This window comes from Podarcis tiliguerta (assembly GCF_965153285.1).
Source record: "Podarcis tiliguerta genome assembly, chromosome: 6".
Taxonomy (NCBI): Eukaryota; Metazoa; Chordata; class Lepidosauria; order Squamata; family Lacertidae; genus Podarcis; species Podarcis tiliguerta.
The window spans coordinates 45,613,589-45,634,057 of NC_139539.1; the positions used below are offsets into that span (position 1 = coordinate 45,613,589).

The window sequence follows — 20,469 nt, forward strand, 5'->3', positions numbered from 1 at the left end:
ACCTTCCTATTTTTCAGTGCCAATGACAATATTGTTTTTTTAAACACTGTTGCTAAAATGTTGCCAAATAAAACGGCAGTTGTGAAGGTGTGAAGAGGCAAGTGGACCTGACTGCCCAAAAACATCATTTCATAACAAAACCATGTCTATGAAAAAGATGGGAAAAATCTATACCTCCAGAGACTGCACCACTGTTCCACGCCTTCCCCAGCCACACACACACACACACACAAATCCGCTTTGGTTAAGGAAATAAAAGAAGCTCAAGAAAAACAACTACTTGACTTACAGCAACCTTTGCCAAAGTGTGTTTGCTGAAAAACGTGAGTGTGGGATTGTGAGGTAGGCATTGTCAGGGAAGGAGTGTGTGTGTGTGTGTGTGTGTGTGTGTGTGTGTGTGAATGCTCTATCCTTCCGCTTCCTGCCACTTTCTCCCTGAACTCTCCCTAGGCTGACTTTTCTGCCTCACCAGGTTTCTTTTCAATCTTGGGACCAGCTGAAATCAAGCCAGCTACTGGGGAAGAGTTGTGTGTGGTTAAGCACTACCAACTGCTTTCCCCCTGCAAAGTCCCCACCTATGCATTTGTATTATTTAGTAACCTTGAGGCAGTGTGTCATTCTGGCCAAAGAAAGGGAACAAACACTACTTAAAAAATAATAATCTAGCAATAAATAATCTTCACTGTGACATTTCACATCCAAGCACATATGTTGTTAGAGACATCAACTTTTTCCACGGAATTTCATGATCCCAGTTTTCCACAGGCACATCATTGTGATTATAGGGGTTAGAAAGGAAACTATTGCCTTGCCCAAATAGTCTGATGATGCAGTTCACATATCTTCGTAACTCAATCAGGCAAAACAAGATGGGGGGGGGGGAATAATCCAAAATATAATGGAGAGGAAATATATGTTTATTAAGGACATCAGGTCAATCCAATAAGGTAATAAGAATTTAAAAAAACAAAACAAAAGTCAAACCACATGCAGCACCACTTAGAATGCATGAATTTATACACCAGATTTGCAACTCTGGCAAGACAAACCCATGTTTTGCGGCCCTGCTGAGTGTTTGACAATCCCTCTGTTCTTGCAGTTCCAGGCAGGCAACAATAACCAGAGGCTTTTAAAGCTCCCAGTGGCCAGCAATACAAGGTTGATGAACTGTACTCATCTTGCTATGTCCCAAGCATTGCAAGCCTGCTAGTTTGCACAAATTACCTGACAACTCTTACTGAACTCTCCTAGCATTGATACCCAGCCTAAACTTGGGAGGCTCTGACACACGTCTTGATATCCGCCTTGTCTTCAGTGACATCCTCCCTGTGCTTCTGCCTTCAATAATCATCAGAAGATATGTTATGATAAAGAGAAGCCAAAAGCAGTCTGTGGGGATTCTGGTGGCCAATCCAAACCATTCCAAGTCACTTATTGAATAAAAAGCTGCCCTTGCTGTTAGAACTACGAGGACAATGTTGGCTAGATCATAGAAGATGATCCAAATAATGTAGATAAACAATCCTACGGTGTCTCGCCTCTGGATGGATAAGAGGAAGTAGAAACATATAGGATAAGTTATAACAGCCAAGGCGATTGCAGTGTAATAGTAATATGGGATGACCCACATCATTCCAATTGAATAATTTTCTTCCTGATGCAGTTGTATCAGAGTTAGGGAGCGATTTAGGTGACCAGCCTCAAAGATCAGGTACATATTGGTTGTCAGAATCATGTAGACACCAGCTAGAAGAGATCCTGCTTTTGGAGCTACACCACAGATACCACCTGCAAACAGGATGATCATCTTCTCACTTCCAAAAATCCCCTGAAAGGCAATTAAGCTGAATTAGTAGTGCAGGATAGGGAAAATGTTTCCAGAACTCTCTGAGAAAGCTTAAAGATATGTTCAAACTAGAGATGAATACAAAACATCAGAGTAGAAGAGAATGCAAATATATTGATGCACACCTAGGTTGCTTCCAGACTGTCCTGTCTTGTGGGTGGGATTCAATTGTTTACCAGAAATACATGTTACACAATTTAAGTACATTATGCACTCTTTGTCAACAAATCCACTTACACACTCACCCCTTTTGATGTAAGGAAAGTGATGGGAACTTGTGGGATAATAGCAGTTGCTTAACACAATATTGTATAACCTTCCAGCAAAGAAATCAGAATGAATGTGCAACGAACAGTGGATGTTTTATAACTGCCTCACAAAAATTGTGCAAACAAATCAGGATGAAGGCTCAGTAAGCAGGTCACATGAAGGTGACCTTGGATGCACAAGCAACAGCAACATATGAAATTGCATGTTTGCAGCATGACTTCAAGAATCCAAAAGAGTGCATAGATATCTGCAGAGGCAGAACCATCCCACCAAGTGTTGTGTAGCAACTCTAAAAATATCCAGGTATTGCTATGATAGCCTGCAACTCAGAAATAAGTTTGGCCTGGAGAGGTCTTCCTTACAGAAAGTCAGGCTCACATATTCGAAACCAGCCCAGTTGTAACAGCGCCTCTAAAATGTATTGTTTCCTTTCAGTGTAAATCTCTGCCATTCTTTCCTTATCATTTGTAAATCAGAAGTAAGTAAAAGACCAAATCAAACTAAGGTATTGGCACCCAGCTATCAAACCTCCCACTCTCTCCTCAAATTAGGAAGCAATAAATTTCAATAGTCTGAGGCTTTTGCTTGAAAAGTCCAAAAGATATGTCAAACTCCATCTCACCAGAGCAGAGGAATAAGATGCATTTCTTGAAATCATTTTGCAATTTTTTTAAAAACAAGCTCTTCCTGGCTGACATAATTTCTTTTTTTTAACACCCATTCACAGTGTTAGAAATTGAGATGTGGAAGCTAGGAGCTAAATGGTACCTTAAACCTAGATTATGGGCACAACAATGGAATGTCTAGGTGCACTTTTTATAACAAGAATACAAAGCTGAATATGAATGAACAGCAGCTAAAATATTATGCTCATTTTCATGTGGTCTAGTCCTTCCCCTGACCACCCACCCCCCTAATACTCTTAAGAGCGTCTCTTCTCCAGTCTTCAGAGAATAGCTGGAAGTGGGGAAGCAGAAAAAGGTCGTCCTTTCCTTCTACTCTGCAGTTTTAATCTGAAATCTCAGATGCAGTACTGCACCCAGAACTCAGAAACTGATCACAATAATGAAATTCCCTGTTGCAAAATGGTAAAATGGCCTAGAACAATGGGAGTTTCAAACACTGCCCATTCACTATCAGGAAGAGAGAATTTGTTTCTATGCTAATTTTTGAGACTAACTCAGGCATAACAGGTAATGCTTTTCACTTTACTAGCTAGGAATCCTTTGGGTACTAAAGGGATCTCACCTCATTGTCAAGGAATTTTCTGATGGACGCACCCACTTTTTCTTCCCCCTATCCCCTTTGTTGCTGAAGAGGTACTCTTGCCTTCAACACACTGAACCTCAGGCTCACAAAATAATGAAAGGCATTAAACTCTAGAAAGAAAGCCCATCAGCTGTCCAACACCTCCCTCCCCTTCTACCTTACACTTTGAAAAGCAATCAGACTCCTCTTTCTTGGGGATACCAGTCTCTCCTTTTTCCCTTTGTCATGCTAATTTCTTCCTCCCTAATTTTCTCACCGCAAAAGCTCAGATCTCCCTATGCTCAGTAATCTCAGCCACTGTCCCAAAGTCTTCCATTTTTCTTCTGATTTTCACCTAAAACTCCCCCAAAGCCCTTCCCAATCATTCCTCTGACTCCCCCTTTCTCTTCTGCAAATAAACAGCTCAAGCCAGCAGCCACCCTCACATTCTAGTACAACTTTAACCTCTTCAGCCAACAACCCCCCCCCCCCAACTCTCTTTCCCTGACCACATCATAGTTTTCCTGTGTGTTCCTGGGAATGCTTCTAAGCATGGTTTTAACTTTCCCAAGCCTCATTCTATTCTTGGTGTGCTGTTTATTGATTTTGTTTAATATGTTTAGTAAATGTGCTGATTCCTTTCTGAGGCAATCAGCTAATTCCCTTTTGATATAATAAAATTGACTTTTTATTTATCTCTGTTGCCTGTATTAACTCCTGGGGTACCAAACTCTGGAGTATATCCAGGTCACAACCTCAAAAGATTCCTAGAAGTGTCAGGTTTAATTTTCCTGTTTCTTCTGTGTGATTTTTAATTCCTGTCTCTATTTCTGTAAATCTAGGTTCTAATTGTTTTACTGAATTTGACAGACTTACTGTTTTATTGATAATCTCCTTGTCCCTTTCCTTCAATTAATTTGTTATAAAGTATTCTACAGCAATCCATTTTCCTCTATAGTTTTTAAAATAGTTTTGTGCTTTTTAAAATAATCAAATTCAAATTCTTTAGTAAAAAAACGTTTTAATTGTTCTAGTACTGAGCATGCCACCTTTTCTATCTATTTTAAAATCTGTTTTACCGATTTTGAAAGCCTGCATTTCCCCCAGTCTTAAAATGTGCTTCCATCTCATTTGTACATTTTCTGCTTTCTTTTCCAGCACAATTGATTATAAGATCCAGAAAAGTAACTAATGCAAGCTTGCTGATATCATTTAGTTATCAGCAAAGAATGTTGAACCCAATAAAAGTTAGAAAGGGAGAAGAAAAAAGGTAAAGGGGGCGGGAAAGAAATCACTAAGAAATTCATTAGTCAAACAGGAATTAATTAATGATTTAAGCAATTTCATTACTATATTGTTCTTAACAGACTGAAATCTTACTGTTTCTAAGAAGTTCTGGCAGAAAAATTAAAAGGGGATGAGCACAAGGAATACAGCTGAAGAAATGAAAAGGTGCCAGACACTGCGACAGGATTCTATTGACCTCTGGTGGTGACTGATGCTCTCTTTAGTTCAATTCATTGAACCTTATTTTCTAAATGGTTGGTTATGTGTGCTATTATCAGTGCTATTATTATTATTATTAGTCCTTAAAAATAGTGTTGCAGTTGCACAGAACAGCTATCAATCACTCTCAGTGATGCAGCTAGGACTGTGTCTCAAGGCTGAGGTTCAGTGCCTGCAGTCCGGCCCAGTCCCACTGTGCCCAGTGGCAGATTGCTAGTGTGGTGACAGACAGGCCTTGTATAATCATCCTTTATTTTTCATTTTTAAAAGCACATTTTATGGCCACAGAATGGGCCAGTGGCCATGTACATGTTTTGAGGTTAATGGGAGATACAGTTCAAAACATTTGAATGGCTTGTGGTTGCAAAGCACAGAATAGCAGCATTGATGGGGAAGAAGATAAATGCTAAAAATGTGAAGTAATACACAAAAATTGAAGTAATACACATGACTGAATTGTGGCAATGTGGTCACTACTTCCCTCTCTGACAAGCAGAAGAAGTGCACTGGATGAAGAGCACAAGGGAGCAGCCTTGGTATGTTCTGTACTTGCTCTGTACTTGCACTTGTATTGATGTTAACTGCTGCCAAAGGTAAATCATACTGCACATTTCTTCTCACCATTTTGAGTCTGTTCACTTGATCTCTTGTGACCCCAGTTGTTTATATCTTCCAAGGATTACTGCTGCATCAGAAAACAATGCCACTTATAGCAAGCTTCCTGTGAAGAAACATTAAAGGAGTAACACACTTGGAATATCTGTATGCTGATACCTTATCTGTCCAAGTGGATAGATAGCTGCCTCCCCCCTCAAGTAAATAAATACAAATACTTAACTAAAAATAGAAATTGTAGAAAGATTTTGACAGATTTTTCGGAGCACTTGGGGGCAAAAGGAAGTAATTTAAAAGAACTTGTTGTTGAGAGATTTCATTCCGAATCTGATAGACAGAGCCAGGCAGATGACAGGTGGATGTCCTGGCCCTCGCCAACATAAATCCAGACTGTGCCCACGACATTAAAGGAATGAACATGCCAAAGTTAAATAAGTTCTTGCACTCTCTCTCTCAAGCTGGCTCTTTGGTAAGCCGGACTCATTTTGATCCAATGGGCGTTCTGTTCGCACCAATGCCCCACGGGTGCAGTTTAAAATCTATCCTTGTGAAGTACAGCACACCTACATTAAAAGGGAGGGCAATCTGAGGGCTTCTGAGTAGTTTCACGTAGGCGCTGAAGGTGACTTTGCTAAGGAAAGCACATAAAAGTAGCGCCTCTGCAAAAATTGTCCTCTTTTTAATGGAAGAGTTGAACCATCAGTCTCCCAATAATTAATGATTTTTTTTTTTAAGTCTGCCTAGATTTGAAAGCGTTGTTTATTATTTTCCTCCCTGAGAGAGGAGGCAGCCCCCAGCCTGCCTTGGTTTCCCTCACTGGCTGTCCGCTCCCGCTTCTCCGCGAGGACGGCCACTTTTGACAGTTAAACCGCCTCCCGCTTCGACCAAACTGCACGTGGCTCCCCCCGCCCCCTCGCCGCAGCCTTCCTCCTCCCCCGCCCCCTCCTCTAGTGCATCACTAGGTGAATCGCCCCGCCTCTCGCGCGTTGCGCGCGGCTCCTGGTCCCGCCCTCCCTTCGGCGCCCCCCCCCCACCTCGCTTATGCTTCACGTTGCTTTAGGAATCTGACTCAGGATTGGCCAGCTAGGGGGACTGTGGCTCAGGCAACCAATGGCTGGGCCGCGCCCGCCCGACTCCAAGATGTCGGCGCTGAGGCCTGGCAACGGGGCTCCCGGAGGGAGGCGGTGAAGCGGCCTCGGCCGGAGGCTTTGGGCCCCACCGCTCCGGCTCGTCCCCTCCCTCCCGGAGCCGGCGGGGTGCTCGGCCTCTGCCCCCCAGCCATGGCTGCGGAAAGCAGCAAGCAGTTCTGGAAGCGGAGCGCGAAGCTGCCGGGCAGGTGAGCGGCCGCATGAGGCTCGGTCTCCGGGGTGGGCGCCCACCAAGCAGCCGTGCCCCGGGAAGGCGGGAGCCGGTTGGCGGCGCCGGTTTCAGCGGGTGCTTCCCCGCCGCCATTCATCGCAGGGAGGTGCTTCGTGGGGGGTCGCGGCTCTCGCCCTGAAGCCGGTTAGCAGCCTCCTCGCATTTAGAGGGAGCAGTTGGGGAGAGGACCTCTGTGGGTCCCCCGATGCCCGTGAGGTGAAGCTCGGGATTGCGGTCGCGCCACGATTGCTCTCCGCTGCGGCGCCGGCTGGCCCGGTTAGTCAGCAGCAGCTGCAGTCAGGAGCCCATCGCCAGCCGGAGAGGCGAGGCTGGCGATCGCGGGGCAAATGGGCTTTGCTAGGCTCCCATGTTCCTAAACCCGCCGTGGGGAATGACGAGACTCGCGGGTGCCTCCGTCCTCCCTTGTCCCGGGGCCGTTTGTATTTCGGAGCCAGCCGGGTTGCTCAGCGGACAGGTGCATTGGGTTGCTACTTTGCCCAGGAGCAGAAGTCACTTCCTCATTTGCATAGGTTAATCGGCGTGGGTCCGTATGGGCTTCCTTATCGTGCTGGCGCTTACTGCCGCTAAACGCTCTGATAGGAGTGAACTTCAAAACCGGGTGGCGAAGAGAATTAACCAGGCTTTAAAAAGCAAACACCAACTAATTATGCCTATTGCAACTCTGCAACTGAGAAGCTTTGCTTTGTTATACCAAGAAAACTCTCTGGAGAACTTCAGGACACACAAGGCTGGCTTTCTAAATATGAAAGCAGAAGTCCTAGACTTCATATTCCGGAGACGATTTCTCCTTAATGTGCCCACCCCCAAAGCTGGTGAACTGGGAGTTTGCAGTGCTTAAATTACAAAGGGGTGATGTGGAGGGTAGGGGGATGCTTCCCATATCTATTGCTTTTAGCATTGTTTGGGGGTGTGTGTGATTTGGGTAAAATGGATGAAGTCAGAGGTAAGGTGTGTGGATTTTATAAAAGCCCCTCCCTCCATTTCTTCCATAGTTTAAACCATGGTGGTGTGTGCATCCTTTTGATAAGTCTATCAGTGATGGCTATAACTTATCTCCAGTATCCGAGGGACCATGTGTCATATTCTTCTTGTTTTGGAGGACAAATGCAAGAGTATCTTTGCCCTCTTGTCCTTCCTTGGGCTTCCCATAGGCATCTGATTGGTTACCAGGAACAGAATGCAGGACTAGATAGGTCTGACCCTGAAAGGCCCATATGTTTCTCTTCAGCACCGCTCCAATCACTTTATTCTTTGGAAACATGGCTGCTGGGGAAACTGTTGTTGGCGGAGGGTTCTGGCTGTTGTTGGACAGGGCCAAGCTGGGATGATCTGCTATCAGCCTTGAAGAGAGATTTCTCATCCCACCCATGTGCAAACTCTTACACTTTTAACACTAATTATTTTGGAATACATTCTTTCTCTATACACTTAGTGTTCAATTCTGATTAGTTTTCCTTCCTCACTCATTAAGAAGGCACTTGAAAGCTTGAGGAAACTCTGAATGAGATTGAGTGATATCTCTCCTCTTTTGATGATTCAGGAGCATGTGCCCCTGAAGAAAGTGAGGTAAGACCTAAGAGGTCTTGGCCTCAGGTTTGGGATAAAGGCTGTATAATTCATGAGGCTTCAAGCTTTCTAGAATACCAAGGTTCACAATCAGAGTTAAGTGCAAAAGTTATACACTTGGGATTAAATAACTCTGAGCTGAGGAATTTGTTTGGAATACCATCCTTCCACACAAAAATCCACTTGTGGTTACCCCCACCCCACCCTTCAGCAGTGCAATGCAGAATCCTTTCGCTGTTCCCATTGTTAAACAATTGGGAGTCATAAATCCTTGCTGATCTACTTCAGATCTCTCAGTAGATCCTAATTTATCTTCTGCTCACCCCTGTGTTATATTGTTCACATGCTCTCTAACCTCATATTGACCATGCTGTCCCAGCCAGTTCACCACCGCGAGGCCTCTGGAATGCTTAGCTGGCTTTAAATCCTGCCAGGCTAGTTAATTCTCTGTTTCTCCCTCTAATGTCATCCATCTCTCCGCCTGTCAAACTCTACCAACTTTCTGGGGTAGTTTGGATGTGTGGGAAAAGTACAGCTAAAGGTCTTATAATACGTACTTGGGAAGGAAAGAAATAACAAACATTATTTCTGCAAGTGTGCTGGTGCCTCACTATCTTAGCTTTCTTATCTCATTGCCACATCCTGCCTGCTCACTTGTGTGTTTCTGCCTCTCTGAATCAAGATATTTCCATCTATAGTTAATTTAAACAGTGAAGTTGACTAAACCAGGTAAACCGGTTTTGGGAAAAGAAATGATCCAACTTGAACTTCAGCCCAACCAATGAACTTAAGCTTTATTCACTGATGTGTACGTTGCCTGCCAGTCAATAGGCTGCTGTGATAGCTCAGGCCAATGGAAGGGGGAGGTGTGTGCACATACGCTTTTATTTAAATAGCCTGTAGCCTATGTCTTGCCCTCTACCTATTTCTGTGTTCTGAAGCACATGTAACTAGAAGATGAGTGAAATAAGGACTAAGTCCTGGGCCCCCCTCCACATAGCTTTCCCCCCAGCTCAGTTGTCTGAATTGTTTGTTAGGAGTACAGTTTTCCTAACCTGTGCAAGTAAAGTTGTCCTTGTGACCAATAGCCCTTACGACCCGTTCTTCACCCCATGTGCTGTATAATCCATGCTGAAAAGAACAAGCACTAAGCTTGTATGTAGTCATATGGCTTGGCCTCTGTTAAGTCTGCAAAGAATGATGGAGATATTTTGACCGGGGCCAGAGGGCAGAGGAAACTCTCAAAGAGCTGCTTATCGAAATGGGAAATCTTTCTCATGTGTGTTCTTTGGACTGGCCAAAGGGGATGCCAAGAAAAGAATTAGGAGGGTGGGTTGTCAACATTGCTTTTGCTTTTCTAGGTAGCAGATTGTGTTTGTTCCTGTGGTTTTGATACCTGGGAGTTATTGACATTGCTTGTATGTGGCCCTTGATACATTCACTGCTGAGGCTAGAATACTTGCTCACAAATCACTTGAGTCTCTTGTTTCCCCTTCAGCATTCAACCTGTCTATGGAGCTCAGCATCCTCCACTGGATCCCCGGCTTACTAAAAAGTGAGTAGCTTCCCTGGTTCTCAGACCTTTAGCACTCTTCACCACATGGTGCTGCTTTGCCCTGGAAAGAAGTCTGTTTTGTCCGACCAGTTATTTTGCTCTCTTCTGTGGATTACCAGCCTCCAAGGCCTCGGTTTAGTTGGTGATCACAGGAGCTATTGCTAAAAGAGAAAAGTGGGATGGAGAGAAAGGGAGCAGCACCAAAAATGCTGAAAGTGAAATTTAATGGCTTAACATACACCACTGTGGTGTGGGAATTTTACTAATTTTTACTTACAGTAGACCCACTGAAATTAACAGACTTAGTCAAGAGAAGACAAAGCCAAAGAGTGAACCCTATACAAATCCAGAGTGGAGTCCCCAAGACAGCTGGATGGCACCTTGTACACCTCTTTCTAGTCAAGCAGGTGTCAAATGTATTGCTCTGTGGGGTCTTGACATCTGGGGCAGCCCAGGACCTCCATACACACTGCCCAGTCTTGCACCCCAGGGAGGTACTTAGGTGCTGCAGATGCAATGGTCTGACATCACCCATGGAGGTGCACTCCATTGTCTCTCGAGACAGACAGATGCCAACAAGATGTCATGTTCACTAATTTCAGTTGGTTTACTCTGAGCAAAACTTAATGTGTTTGAGCTAAACACAGGCTTTGGGACCAAGAATTACAAACTACATGATGTCCTTTGTGAACTAAAACTCTAGGGAAGAACTTTTTAGAGTAGGAGAACTTGCAAGTATTGCCTCAGTGAGGGATGTTTTGTTTTGCCTCAATGAGGGATGTTTTGTTTAAATGCCTCGGATGCTATTTGGACCAATAAATTCCCCATCAGGCACCAATTTGAGCTTTACCTGTTTTTTGGCCCTTGAGTACTGGGCATGTAATGAGTTGGTGGCCCCATTATTAAGTCACTATGGGAAGGCATTCCCATCACAATTGTTGCTGTTATATCCCAAGGGATTCATGAGTCATGGAGTCTAACCTCCTAGTCAGTCTCTAGAGGGAATTCTCCAAGGGGGGAAAGGAGGGCAAAGACTTTAATGCTGCTATCCAAGCTATGCAGAGCCACCCTAGTTTATGTGTTGCTTGTCTTTATACATAAGCAATTGTGGCAGTTTACGATTATAAATCTAACATGTGCCTTCTCCTGTGCCGAACATCTCGCTCTCGTCATGCTATTGTGGAGTTTGTAAATACATTGTTCCCTAAATCACAATGTTTGCTAATACTGATACATTTTGTTAGCAGTTTTCAACTGTTGACTATCACAATCCTATGTTCATTCAAATCAATGACACTCTAGCCCAGTCTGTTTGTTTTTGAAGGGGGCCATTGCAAGATGAATATAAAATTACAGAACAACTTTGGAGCCATTTGTCTATCATAGATTCTTCTTAGTTAGCGCCAGTTAAGAGGGAGGGATATCTTGGGAGTGAAGAACACTTCTCTGGGTATCTTGACTAAAAACCTTTGATGAGAATATGTTAGATTAATTGAGTCTGATCTTAAATTTCTGTTGTTTTATAGAGCGTATCCCCTTCCTACCTTGGGAGGTGGAGAAGGGGTTTTTGCAATCTGCCAGTGAAGCCCTGTTCCAGGTGCCATCTCTTTCAGACATTAGGTTGTTGTCAGCTAGGAGCAGAGTTTATTCTGTGGTGGCCCCTGAATTCTGGAACACTCTCTGCCTTGAGGCCTTGTTTTTAATTTGACTGTTGATTTTAGTGATCAGCAAGGGGAGGCTTAGCATTGTTGCATCTGAGTTCATTCAAGCCTTTTATGCAAATAGATTTTGTCCTGATTTACTATTTCCCAATGTGACTAAAATCCCCTTCATCAGAAACATTACTTTATGAAAGTTTTACCATTTTCAAAGCATATCTCATGGGTCTGAAGATCTCACTGCTCTTTCTGCGTTTGAATGTATGGCTTATACTCATTAATCTCTTTTCAGTGCCTATTTGGACTGACTAAATAAATCTATAAATTTAAATTAGTGTTATTGAAACATTCTTAATGTCAGTTTCTGCTGATGATATTTTATTATTTGCAATACATTTGCAAATAAAAATTCTAAGAAAAGGTGTAACTTGGATGTAAGTGGTCCCCTTCAACAAAGACATCTTCAAGGAATAGCATTAGTTTTTCTGTATTGCCTTTGTCTGGCTTACCTCTTGAACATGCTGTTCTTGACCAGGCTTTCTGCAGTAGTTTTGAGACATTTCCATTTTCTTTGTTCTCAGCTTCTCTCTTGGTCTCCTTAACCTTGCTGGAGTTCATGTGCTTTCTGAGTTTCTTGTTCGGACATGAACTTTCTCTTTATAGCACAAGGACTTTGACTCATTTAATTGAGAACAAAGCAAATGCAGCTTATGAAAGAATAGCTGTGCCTGATTATGCCTCTCTTCTATGTATATGTTAACCTAATAGCAAAGCAGTATGTTATTGTGGCTACTTTCAAATTGTATGCCTGCACTTTTACTGTTCTCCAGGATTCCATATGTGCTCCCTGAAGTTGAATCTAGACTCCTCCTTCACTTTGCTTGCCAAGCAATACTTCAGACTGGCAACCTTTCTTCTTCGAGGCATTTGGCAGAAGCATTTCTCCTCACCGTCCCATGTGCCAAGACTGCAAAGCTCACTGGTTCAGACATTGAACTTTGCACTTGGTGGAGAGCTTATAGGAAGACTTTGCATTCCTTCTCTTTACCCTGACCAGATGAGAAAGGAACTGTACCATGGGATGGAGAAGTGGCAGTGGGGGCTTGACATGCAGAGGAAATGGAATCAAGTAGGGCAAATTAGGCTATAGGCAGGGGAAGGTGCGATGCAGAGTTTGACCACATTGCATTAATGCCAGCTGCCTTTATTTTGTAGCTTCATCAAGGAACGGTCAAAAATCAGCGCGCTACCAATGAAGAATAAGAAGGCCAGCAGTTTTCATGAGTTTGCCCGCGACACCAGTGACGCCTGGGACATTGGGGACGATGAAGATGAGGACTTCTCATCTTTCCAGACTTTGAACTCTAAGGTGGCCAAGGCCACAGCAGCCCAGGTGCTGGAGAACCACAGCAGGCTGCGTGTGAAACCTGAGTGGCCCCAGGTGGCTCTGAATGAAGCACCAACCAATTGTAAGGTCATCAAGTCCAATAGTGAGGCCCAGCTGTCCAGAGCGCCTGGTAAGGGCCCCCTGGCCTTTTTACCCTATGTGATCTTGTCAAAGGTGTGTGGGTTCTACAGGTCTGCACAAGGGTCACTTTGGGAGTCAAGTGCAGAACTGAGCATTCTGAGGATCTTGAATTCTAGCCAAGGAATGTGGATGATCTCTCTCTTATGGCTGAAAAAATAGATTTGAATATGCGTGGTCAATTCCTGTTGACACCTTGAAAGCTGGTGAGGGGTTGAGTTAGTGCTTTATGGAACTCCCTGTTTGCATCATTTTAGCAGGAGCAGAATAAATTAATGCTGATAATATGTGACTTCTCTTGATTTTCATAACTCTCATTAGTGGACACTGTTGTTGGTTGGTTGCTGGGATAGGTGAACCCTTCGTCTGATCCAGTAGCATCCTTCTTATTCAGCTAGCAGAAATTTGCTTTCGTTGGCACAGACTATATAGGTTACCTTGGTGTAGTTTTACAACACATATACCTTTGCAGAGTATGCACAGATCTGGTATACTTCTATGGGATAAAAGCCCAGTGTCCTGTCAAATCAGGCCCACTATTGGGCACAGTCCTTATGTTACTCCTTTTGCAAGTGATTGGGGCAAGCTTTCTATGAGTAAGCCTTCTTAGTTAACAATGAACCAATCTGAATAGGGTTTACTGGATGGGGGTGGGTGGGACCTAGAGCTTTGCACTAAGGACTTTGGAACAGGCATGCAAGACATACTCAAAATAGTTTAGATAATAAGGACCAGACCTTTTTGTGATGGTGCTAGTGGAGTAAGCAAAGCATACTGTACTTTTTAGCTCTGAGAATGAGCCTTCCTATCACAGAACCACCACCAGATGGCTCCAGAGTCCATGTCTCACCTCCAGTTATCTGCTGGAAACTGACTGGCCACTTGGCATAGAGGTGTCTATGGAATTTGGGATAGTAAACTGCCTTTGTGTTTTTCTGCTTCCTCCCATATGTGTTGGGTTGTCTGTCCAGCATGTTAGAAGAGGAAGGAAGGAGAGCATGAAAATTGGAGCAGAAGGATTAACCTTGAGGAGATGATGGATGGAGAGCAGTGAGAGCCTAGCTGTGTTTATTGTTGGAGGACAGGTCAGATGAATCTTTGCCTCAGTAATTATGCAACAAAAATGGTCTGAGAGCCATCCATGCAAACCACTGAGTGATGCCTATTCTGGATAATGTGGCGTTTTCTTTTCACCACTGTTTATTAGCCCCGAAAAAGTGAGCAGGACTCCTGGATCACTACTGTCCTGTGCTGCTAAAGCGCTGTTCCAGTGGAACTGAAAGTCCAAATATTCCATTAATGGTAGGAAATTCTACCCAGGGATTCCTTCTGTTCCACGGAACGCGCAGTTGAAGCAGAGTAGTTGCCCAGCAGGAGAGCATGAGTTTATATTTCCTGCTCGTTGAGGTTGCATTAGTATCTTTTTAATAATAGCGTGACAGGAAAAAAATCAGTTGGTGGAGCTTCTGTCCCTATTCAGTGATGGGGGAGAAACGTCACAGGTGTGGAGCCTTTCTTTGTCGTGCATGTTTGTGAAGGTGTGCAGACCTTTTTGGGAATGGTAGTGGATTCTGGAAGCTCCAGACAGTGCTTGCTGCTGCCCAGTATGCTCATGGCCTGATGGACCTCTTTAAACTCTTTTAGAGGATGCCTGTGTGCGCAACCCCCTCCACAAACAGCAATCCCTCCCACTCCGACCCATCATTCCGCTTGTTGCTCGCATCTCTGACCAAAACGCTTCAGGGGCTCCTCCCATGACGGTGCGTGAGAAAACTCGCTTGGAGAAATTCCGGCAGCTTCTGTCTAGCCACAACACAGATCTAGGTGAGTCCAGGCAATAAACTCAGAGGGTCCTGTTAGTTTCAGGGATACCACCAGAGGGGAGAGCAGTGTGCTCCCCGTTTGGTTCCTTTCTCTTGTTTAGAAGTAGTTTTGTGTTGAAACTGTACTCAGTAACTAGGATAAGTGTGACACTCATGTCTTGTTTTGTTGAGCAGCTAATAAGCACTGCCTAAATTGGGAAGTCATCCCAGGCATTGCGGAATACAACTCCCATAATCTTTAATCAGTATGGCTATTTGTCCATAATTATGGGAGTTAGGTATCATGGCATCTGCAGGGTACCATATTGGCTGCCCCTGGTTTAAAGAGTGGAGTGTGACTCTGAATCAATGGAATGTATGTATGTATGTATGTATGTATGTATTAAAAAACCTTTTCCAGTGCTCCAGGCTGCTTATGCCATGTATTTAGGCCACAATTCTACACCCCTTTATCTGGGAGAAAGCTGTATTGTAATCAATGAGAGTTACTTCTGGGTAGACACATATGGAATTGCAGTGCAAGTTACATCAATGTTTGATAAAAATACAATTAAAAACCTATAGTTACAAAAAAAAAAGAAAAAAGGAATCATAGACACCATCACCATAGAAACCTACATATCTAGCAAAAAAGTCTTTCTCGTGGTTCTGGAACCTGCCAAGCTGACAGGAGTTGCTTTTCCTCCCTAGTGTAGAAATGCCAGCCAAGATACTGCGTGTGAATAAACTTAACTGCTCTCCATTTTCAGATGAATTGAGGAAATGCAGCTGGCCTGGGGTCCCCAGAGAGGTCCGGCCTGTGACGTGGCGACTTCTATCAGTGAGTGCTGCTTCCCTAAGCTGGGGCAACTTGTGTACATTTGCAGTCTATAGAATACATACAAATGACAGAGCTGGACTCTAGGGAAACATGTCAGTTATACTAGGTCCCAGTTGACTTCTTGAGGTCTTTTTCAGCCTAGACGCCTGGGATCCTTTAACTGGAGAGGAACGTCTCCCTCCCATCAACATGAGAGAATAATACCTTTTAAAAACTAGGCAAAAAAGCAATGGAGACTTAGAAATAAGAGTTGCTTGTACGTTGTGCTGGTTATACCTGAAAAAAACCAAACATGCTGCTAGATTCCAGAAAGCCGCTTCTGCAAAAAGTGAGATATGATGATTAGCTTCAGAAACATGTTTTTTTTTGCAGCAGCAGCAAGTGTTAAAACTAAGTTTGTTTAATTCTATGCAAGCTAGCCTTGAATGCCCCTAAGAGTGGTGGTGGTGGGGATTCTGGCAGGTGCCACTTCTGCCACCACACTTGGATGGAAGGACTTGCCTTTGCTTAACCTTCTATGAGATTCTTACAGGGCTCCAACTTTTCTTTTACTGAATCCTGCACTCCTGGTTAGAACAGTTCTCCTGCAAACTACTTTCAAGCATGCATGTGTATAAGGAAGTTGAGGACTTTGAGCACAGCAGAGGAAAAGGAGACTTGCCTTGACAGGCTTTTCTTTCTCCTACAGGGTTACCTCCCTGCCAGCATGGAGCGGAGGAAGCTGACTTTGCAGCGCAAACGAGAAGAGTATTTTGGTTTCATTGAGCAGTATTACGACTCCAGAAATGAGGAGCACCATCAAGATACATACCGGCAGGTACCCAGCCCCCTACTTCCTGCTGCCTGCCCTTTCTGTCGCTTAGCATCTGGGGTACATTAGGATTCCATGGCACGGGGCTTAGTCATTCCACTAACAGTGGCAACAGTGTGCTTTTTACCTGTGACCTCGTCTCTTACCATGGCAGACCCATCCTACACAAAACAGTGTTTGTGGGTGTTAGTGGTCAGGAGTAAGCAGATGTTAACTCTTGACCTGCCAAGAGATCCTAGAGAAAAAACACTTTAAAATTTTACCCAGGTATTTGAAGTGGCCTTTAAAAGGTGTTCTGCTCTCTAGCATTCCAGATGCTCTGCTTTGTGTTCTAAATGCAGCCTCTGTTGAAAGGATTGTGGATGATACGCTAGCATGTTCTTTTTTATTAAAGAAGGAGGAGCAAAACAGTTCTTCGGGATTTCTGAATGAGTCAATATCACCTCTTCCATCTTAAGTCATGGTTCTGCTTTGGCTTGAGCCAGAGAAATAATAATAATAATAATAATAATAATTTATTATTTATACCCCGCCCATCTGGCTGGGTTTCCCCAGCCACTCTGGGCGGCTTCCAAAAGAATATTAAAATACTGTGATACATCAAACATTAAAAGCTTCCCTAAACAGGGCTGCCTTCAGATGTCTTCTAAAAGTCTGGTAGTTGTTGTTCTCTTTGACATCTGGTGGGAGGGCGTTCCACAGGGTTGGCGCCACTACCGAGAAGGCCCTCTGCCTGGTTCCCTGTAACTTGGCTTCTCGCAGTGAGGGAACCGCCAGAAGGCTCTCGGTGCTGGACCTCAGTGTCCGGGTAGAGCGATGGGGGTGGAGACGCTCAATTGTGCTGATCAGCTTGGCAACCATTAATGTTACCTGATACATATATATTTTACAATTGTCTTTCAGATCCATATAGACATTCCACGGACGAACCCCCTCATCCCTCTGTTCCAGCAGCCACTAGTACAGGAGGTAAAAGGGGCCTTTTCTTTTTAGCTTTCCTGCAGTGTGAGTTGCCAGCCTGTGTTGATGGGCAGGAAGTTTCTCCTGCCCCCCAAAAAATACCTAGCATTTTTCCCCAGTCAGCTGCTTTCTGCTGTATGCATGGCCTTTTCTAAAAAAGAAAGTCATAGCTGATTTCAACCTCAGTAGTGAAATTTTGTACATTTCATTCCAAAAGCAGAGTTGCCACCCATTTCTTAATTTGGTATCTTGTGCAAATTCTGTGCTCAAGCTGAACTCTCAGCTGAAATGCAAGGTTTTTTTGCAGGAGCAAGCTCAGTTTGCATGCTTTACTTACAGTTCCCTTGGGGTGGCAGGAACTGCACTTTCCCTCAAGATCCACACCTATCTGGAAACGACAGAACTAGACGTTAGAGGTGATGCGTGGCTGTCCCTGAGATTCAGCCTTGAATCTCATTTTCCCTCTCTTTGGTAATATCTGGTAATAAAAAATATGTGACAAGACTTCACCCCATTCTTTTTCCTTATCCCCCTACACATCATTGGATGCTGGTTTCAGGGATGTAGAAACTCATAACATGGTGACAGCATGTCCTATATTTTGTGTTACTAGATGATGCAGGGAACAGAGGCGGGAAAAATGTGGGACTGCTGTTTCCATCTGCAGGTATGCAGAACCCATAATGTGTAATTCTGGGCTCAATTTCATAAGATTTCACAATTTGAGTTGATGTCTCCTAGGAACAGAGACTGCCAGCCTGTTGCGCCAAGTGTGCTTATGGCAAGAGATCATCTCAGTCCCAAAGGCACACTATCAGTGTGTGTGTTGCAGAGTTGTGCATGAAGTTTCGCAGCAACAATGTGACTTGCCAGAGGCTAAATAGTTTGTTAGTGGCAGAGCCAGGAATGAGGCTACAGCTTCTGTCTGAACCAGACAGAATTGCAGGAATTAATAATGAAAACTGACTTTTGCAGTATAGCTCAAAATCCTTTGACCGACCTAATCCTGTTGAATATTTACTGATGCTTGCAGAGCATGCCAGTTCAGTCAAGTCTGAGTGGACTTAATCCAAGTCCCTTCTGCATAGCGGAGAGGCAGGGTTTGCAAAGAACCGGTAATTGACTGATGTTGGAGTTTATGAAAATTGATGTCTAAAGCCACAGGCCCTGCTATCATGCAAGCTTGATTCACATTTTCTGGTTTTTGGAGCACAGAAGCCCACAGTGTGTCCCATTAGGGGGGGAAACTCAACAAAGTCCTGTGCTGTTGTCTTGAAATTAATAGGTTCATGACTGTTCTGAGCTACATTGTCATTGCTACTGTAATATGGCTTGTTTGCTGGTGTATGCCTCCTTTCTCCTTCTAGCGGACAATGGCTCATAGATTGGGGGTTAAAGCATTGTTCAGCCTGTGGCTTAAAGCATTGTTCAGCCTGAAACCTAGAATACTTCATTGTTAACGTAGGTGGTAGTGCTGTAAAGCAAACTGTCATGCTCAGAGTATGATTAACGAGAGCTGTCTATTGTAATTGTGCTGAACACCATTGCAGACCAATCTGCTAAACTGTAAAATGAATATATGCAGGCTCCTTAAAGGAATTTCCCCCCAAGAAATGTATGTCCAGGGTAATGAGGATGGCACCCGTCTTTATAACAGTTTTGCAAGGTTTTTTTGCAAATAGCAGCAAATGCCCTCCGGGTCTGTTCTCTTGTGCTTTGTTAGGGGACAAGACTTTAAATCTGACATTTTGCTTGCCTGCAAATTTTGATCCTAGTGGATGCAAATGGAATGAGGTGCTCCAGCCAGCAGCCCACCAGTGTTCTGAAGGCAGGGCTTCTCATCTTTTGGAAGTGCACATGTAGGAATTGTATGAAACTTCAACCATAGCTTAGGTTCTTGTGGATTTCAGCTTTCTTAAGTGAAGAACAGCATGTTCCTTGCCCATGGTTGTGGACATAACATTTCAAAAACATGCAAGCCAAGGCAACTAAAAACAAGAAGAAAACAAAATCCCCACCCCATTCCAGTGTTCAGAATGCACACCTTGTATGGCTGCTAGTTCCCCATTGCCCGTTCCCCACTGTACCTTCTTACGTTCCATTATCCATAACACACTGCTCCTTAGCCATGCCTGATTCCTGCCATTACAGCCCTTTGCATTCAGGTAGCCAGCCCAGAATAAAGCACACAAAAAGAACATCTTCAGGTGTAAGAACTTTTGCAAGCTTTTTGTAACTTTGCTGTGATTTGTTCTCACTCAAATGATCTGTTTTCTTTGAAGAACTTGGACTTGTGTCTCTTGACACGTGTGGTAGCAGATGACTAAGGGTTGTATTCATCATAGTGCCAATGCGATAACTCCACCAGTACAACAAATGACTGCTTACCCAACAAAACAATCTCCCCTCTCCTCTCCCTCTGCACTGTCTTGGGGGTTCTCCTGAAGTCCCATTGTGGTGGCTTCTGCTAACAAAGCAAATTAGCTAAATACAGTATGGCCCTAAATATATTGGCAGTGATTTGGTAAGGCTGACTTGCATGCTAGAGGAGGGTGTAGTGTGTTGAACTGGGAACACTGGGCTTACCAGGGCAGACTTTTTATTCATTGGGCCTTATTTCTCTGACAGCAGCTCTCCAGGGTTTCAGGCAGAGGTATTTCCCACTACTTGCTTACCTGATCCTTTTTTAAACTGGAGGTGCCAGTGACTGACTCAGTGGCAGATCACAGCAGCATGTAGTCATTTCTCTAGTTTAACCATCTCTCAGGATATTTTCTGCAACAGAGTGGTTTGAATTATAGAAAAATGTGGCATGTTATGTTTAGCAAAATCAGAGGGAGGAAGCCTAGGTAGTGGGTGGATTCAGCGCTTGAATCTCGTAAGTGG

The 20,469-nt window shown here is 43.9% G+C and overlaps 2 protein-coding genes across 6 annotated transcripts in view; one reads left to right on the top strand and one right to left on the bottom strand.

Annotated features, from left to right (window-relative positions):
• Window positions 1–899: 899 nt before the first annotated feature.
• On the bottom strand, window positions 900–6,394 carry TMEM217 (transmembrane protein 217). Of its 4 annotated transcripts, XM_083445944.1 has the most exons (4): window positions 6,053–6,394; window positions 5,490–5,591; window positions 1,972–2,020; window positions 900–1,828 (listed from the first exon to the last, which is right to left on the bottom strand). In XM_083445944.1, exon 4 carries the CDS (start codon window positions 1,805–1,807, stop codon window positions 1,235–1,237), a length of 573 nt encoding a protein of 190 aa, XP_083302070.1. In that variant the 5' UTR covers window positions 1,808–1,828; window positions 1,972–2,020; window positions 5,490–5,591; window positions 6,053–6,394; the 3' UTR covers window positions 900–1,234. The 4 variants fall into 4 exon arrangements, with proteins under 4 accessions (XP_083302070.1, XP_083302068.1, XP_083302069.1 ...); XM_083445942.1 differs by lacking the exon at window positions 1,972–2,020 and having other exon boundaries at window positions 5,492–5,591; window positions 6,053–6,393; XM_083445943.1 differs by lacking the exon at window positions 1,972–2,020 and having other exon boundaries at window positions 5,492–5,591; window positions 5,709–6,393.
• A 133-nt stretch (window positions 6,395–6,527) lies between these two features.
• The window catches only part of TBC1D22B (TBC1 domain family member 22B), a 41,374-nt gene continuing 27,432 nt past the window's right edge, over window positions 6,528–20,469 (top strand). Inside the window, exons 1-7 of one of the 2 annotated variants that reach the window (XM_083445784.1) lie at window positions 6,528–6,821; window positions 9,930–9,986; window positions 12,860–13,161; window positions 14,814–14,993; window positions 15,742–15,812; window positions 16,501–16,629; window positions 17,527–17,592. In XM_083445784.1, the coding sequence (XP_083301910.1) occupies window positions 6,766–6,821; window positions 9,930–9,986; window positions 12,860–13,161; window positions 14,814–14,993; window positions 15,742–15,812; window positions 16,501–16,629; window positions 17,527–17,592 (861 nt within the window). In that variant the 5' untranslated portion in view covers window positions 6,528–6,765. Of the gene's footprint in view, window positions 6,822–8,359; window positions 8,432–9,929; window positions 9,987–12,859; window positions 13,162–14,813; window positions 14,994–15,741; window positions 15,813–16,500; window positions 16,630–17,526; window positions 17,593–20,469 lie in introns of those variants that run through there. The other variant, XM_083445783.1, reaches the window with a different exon arrangement.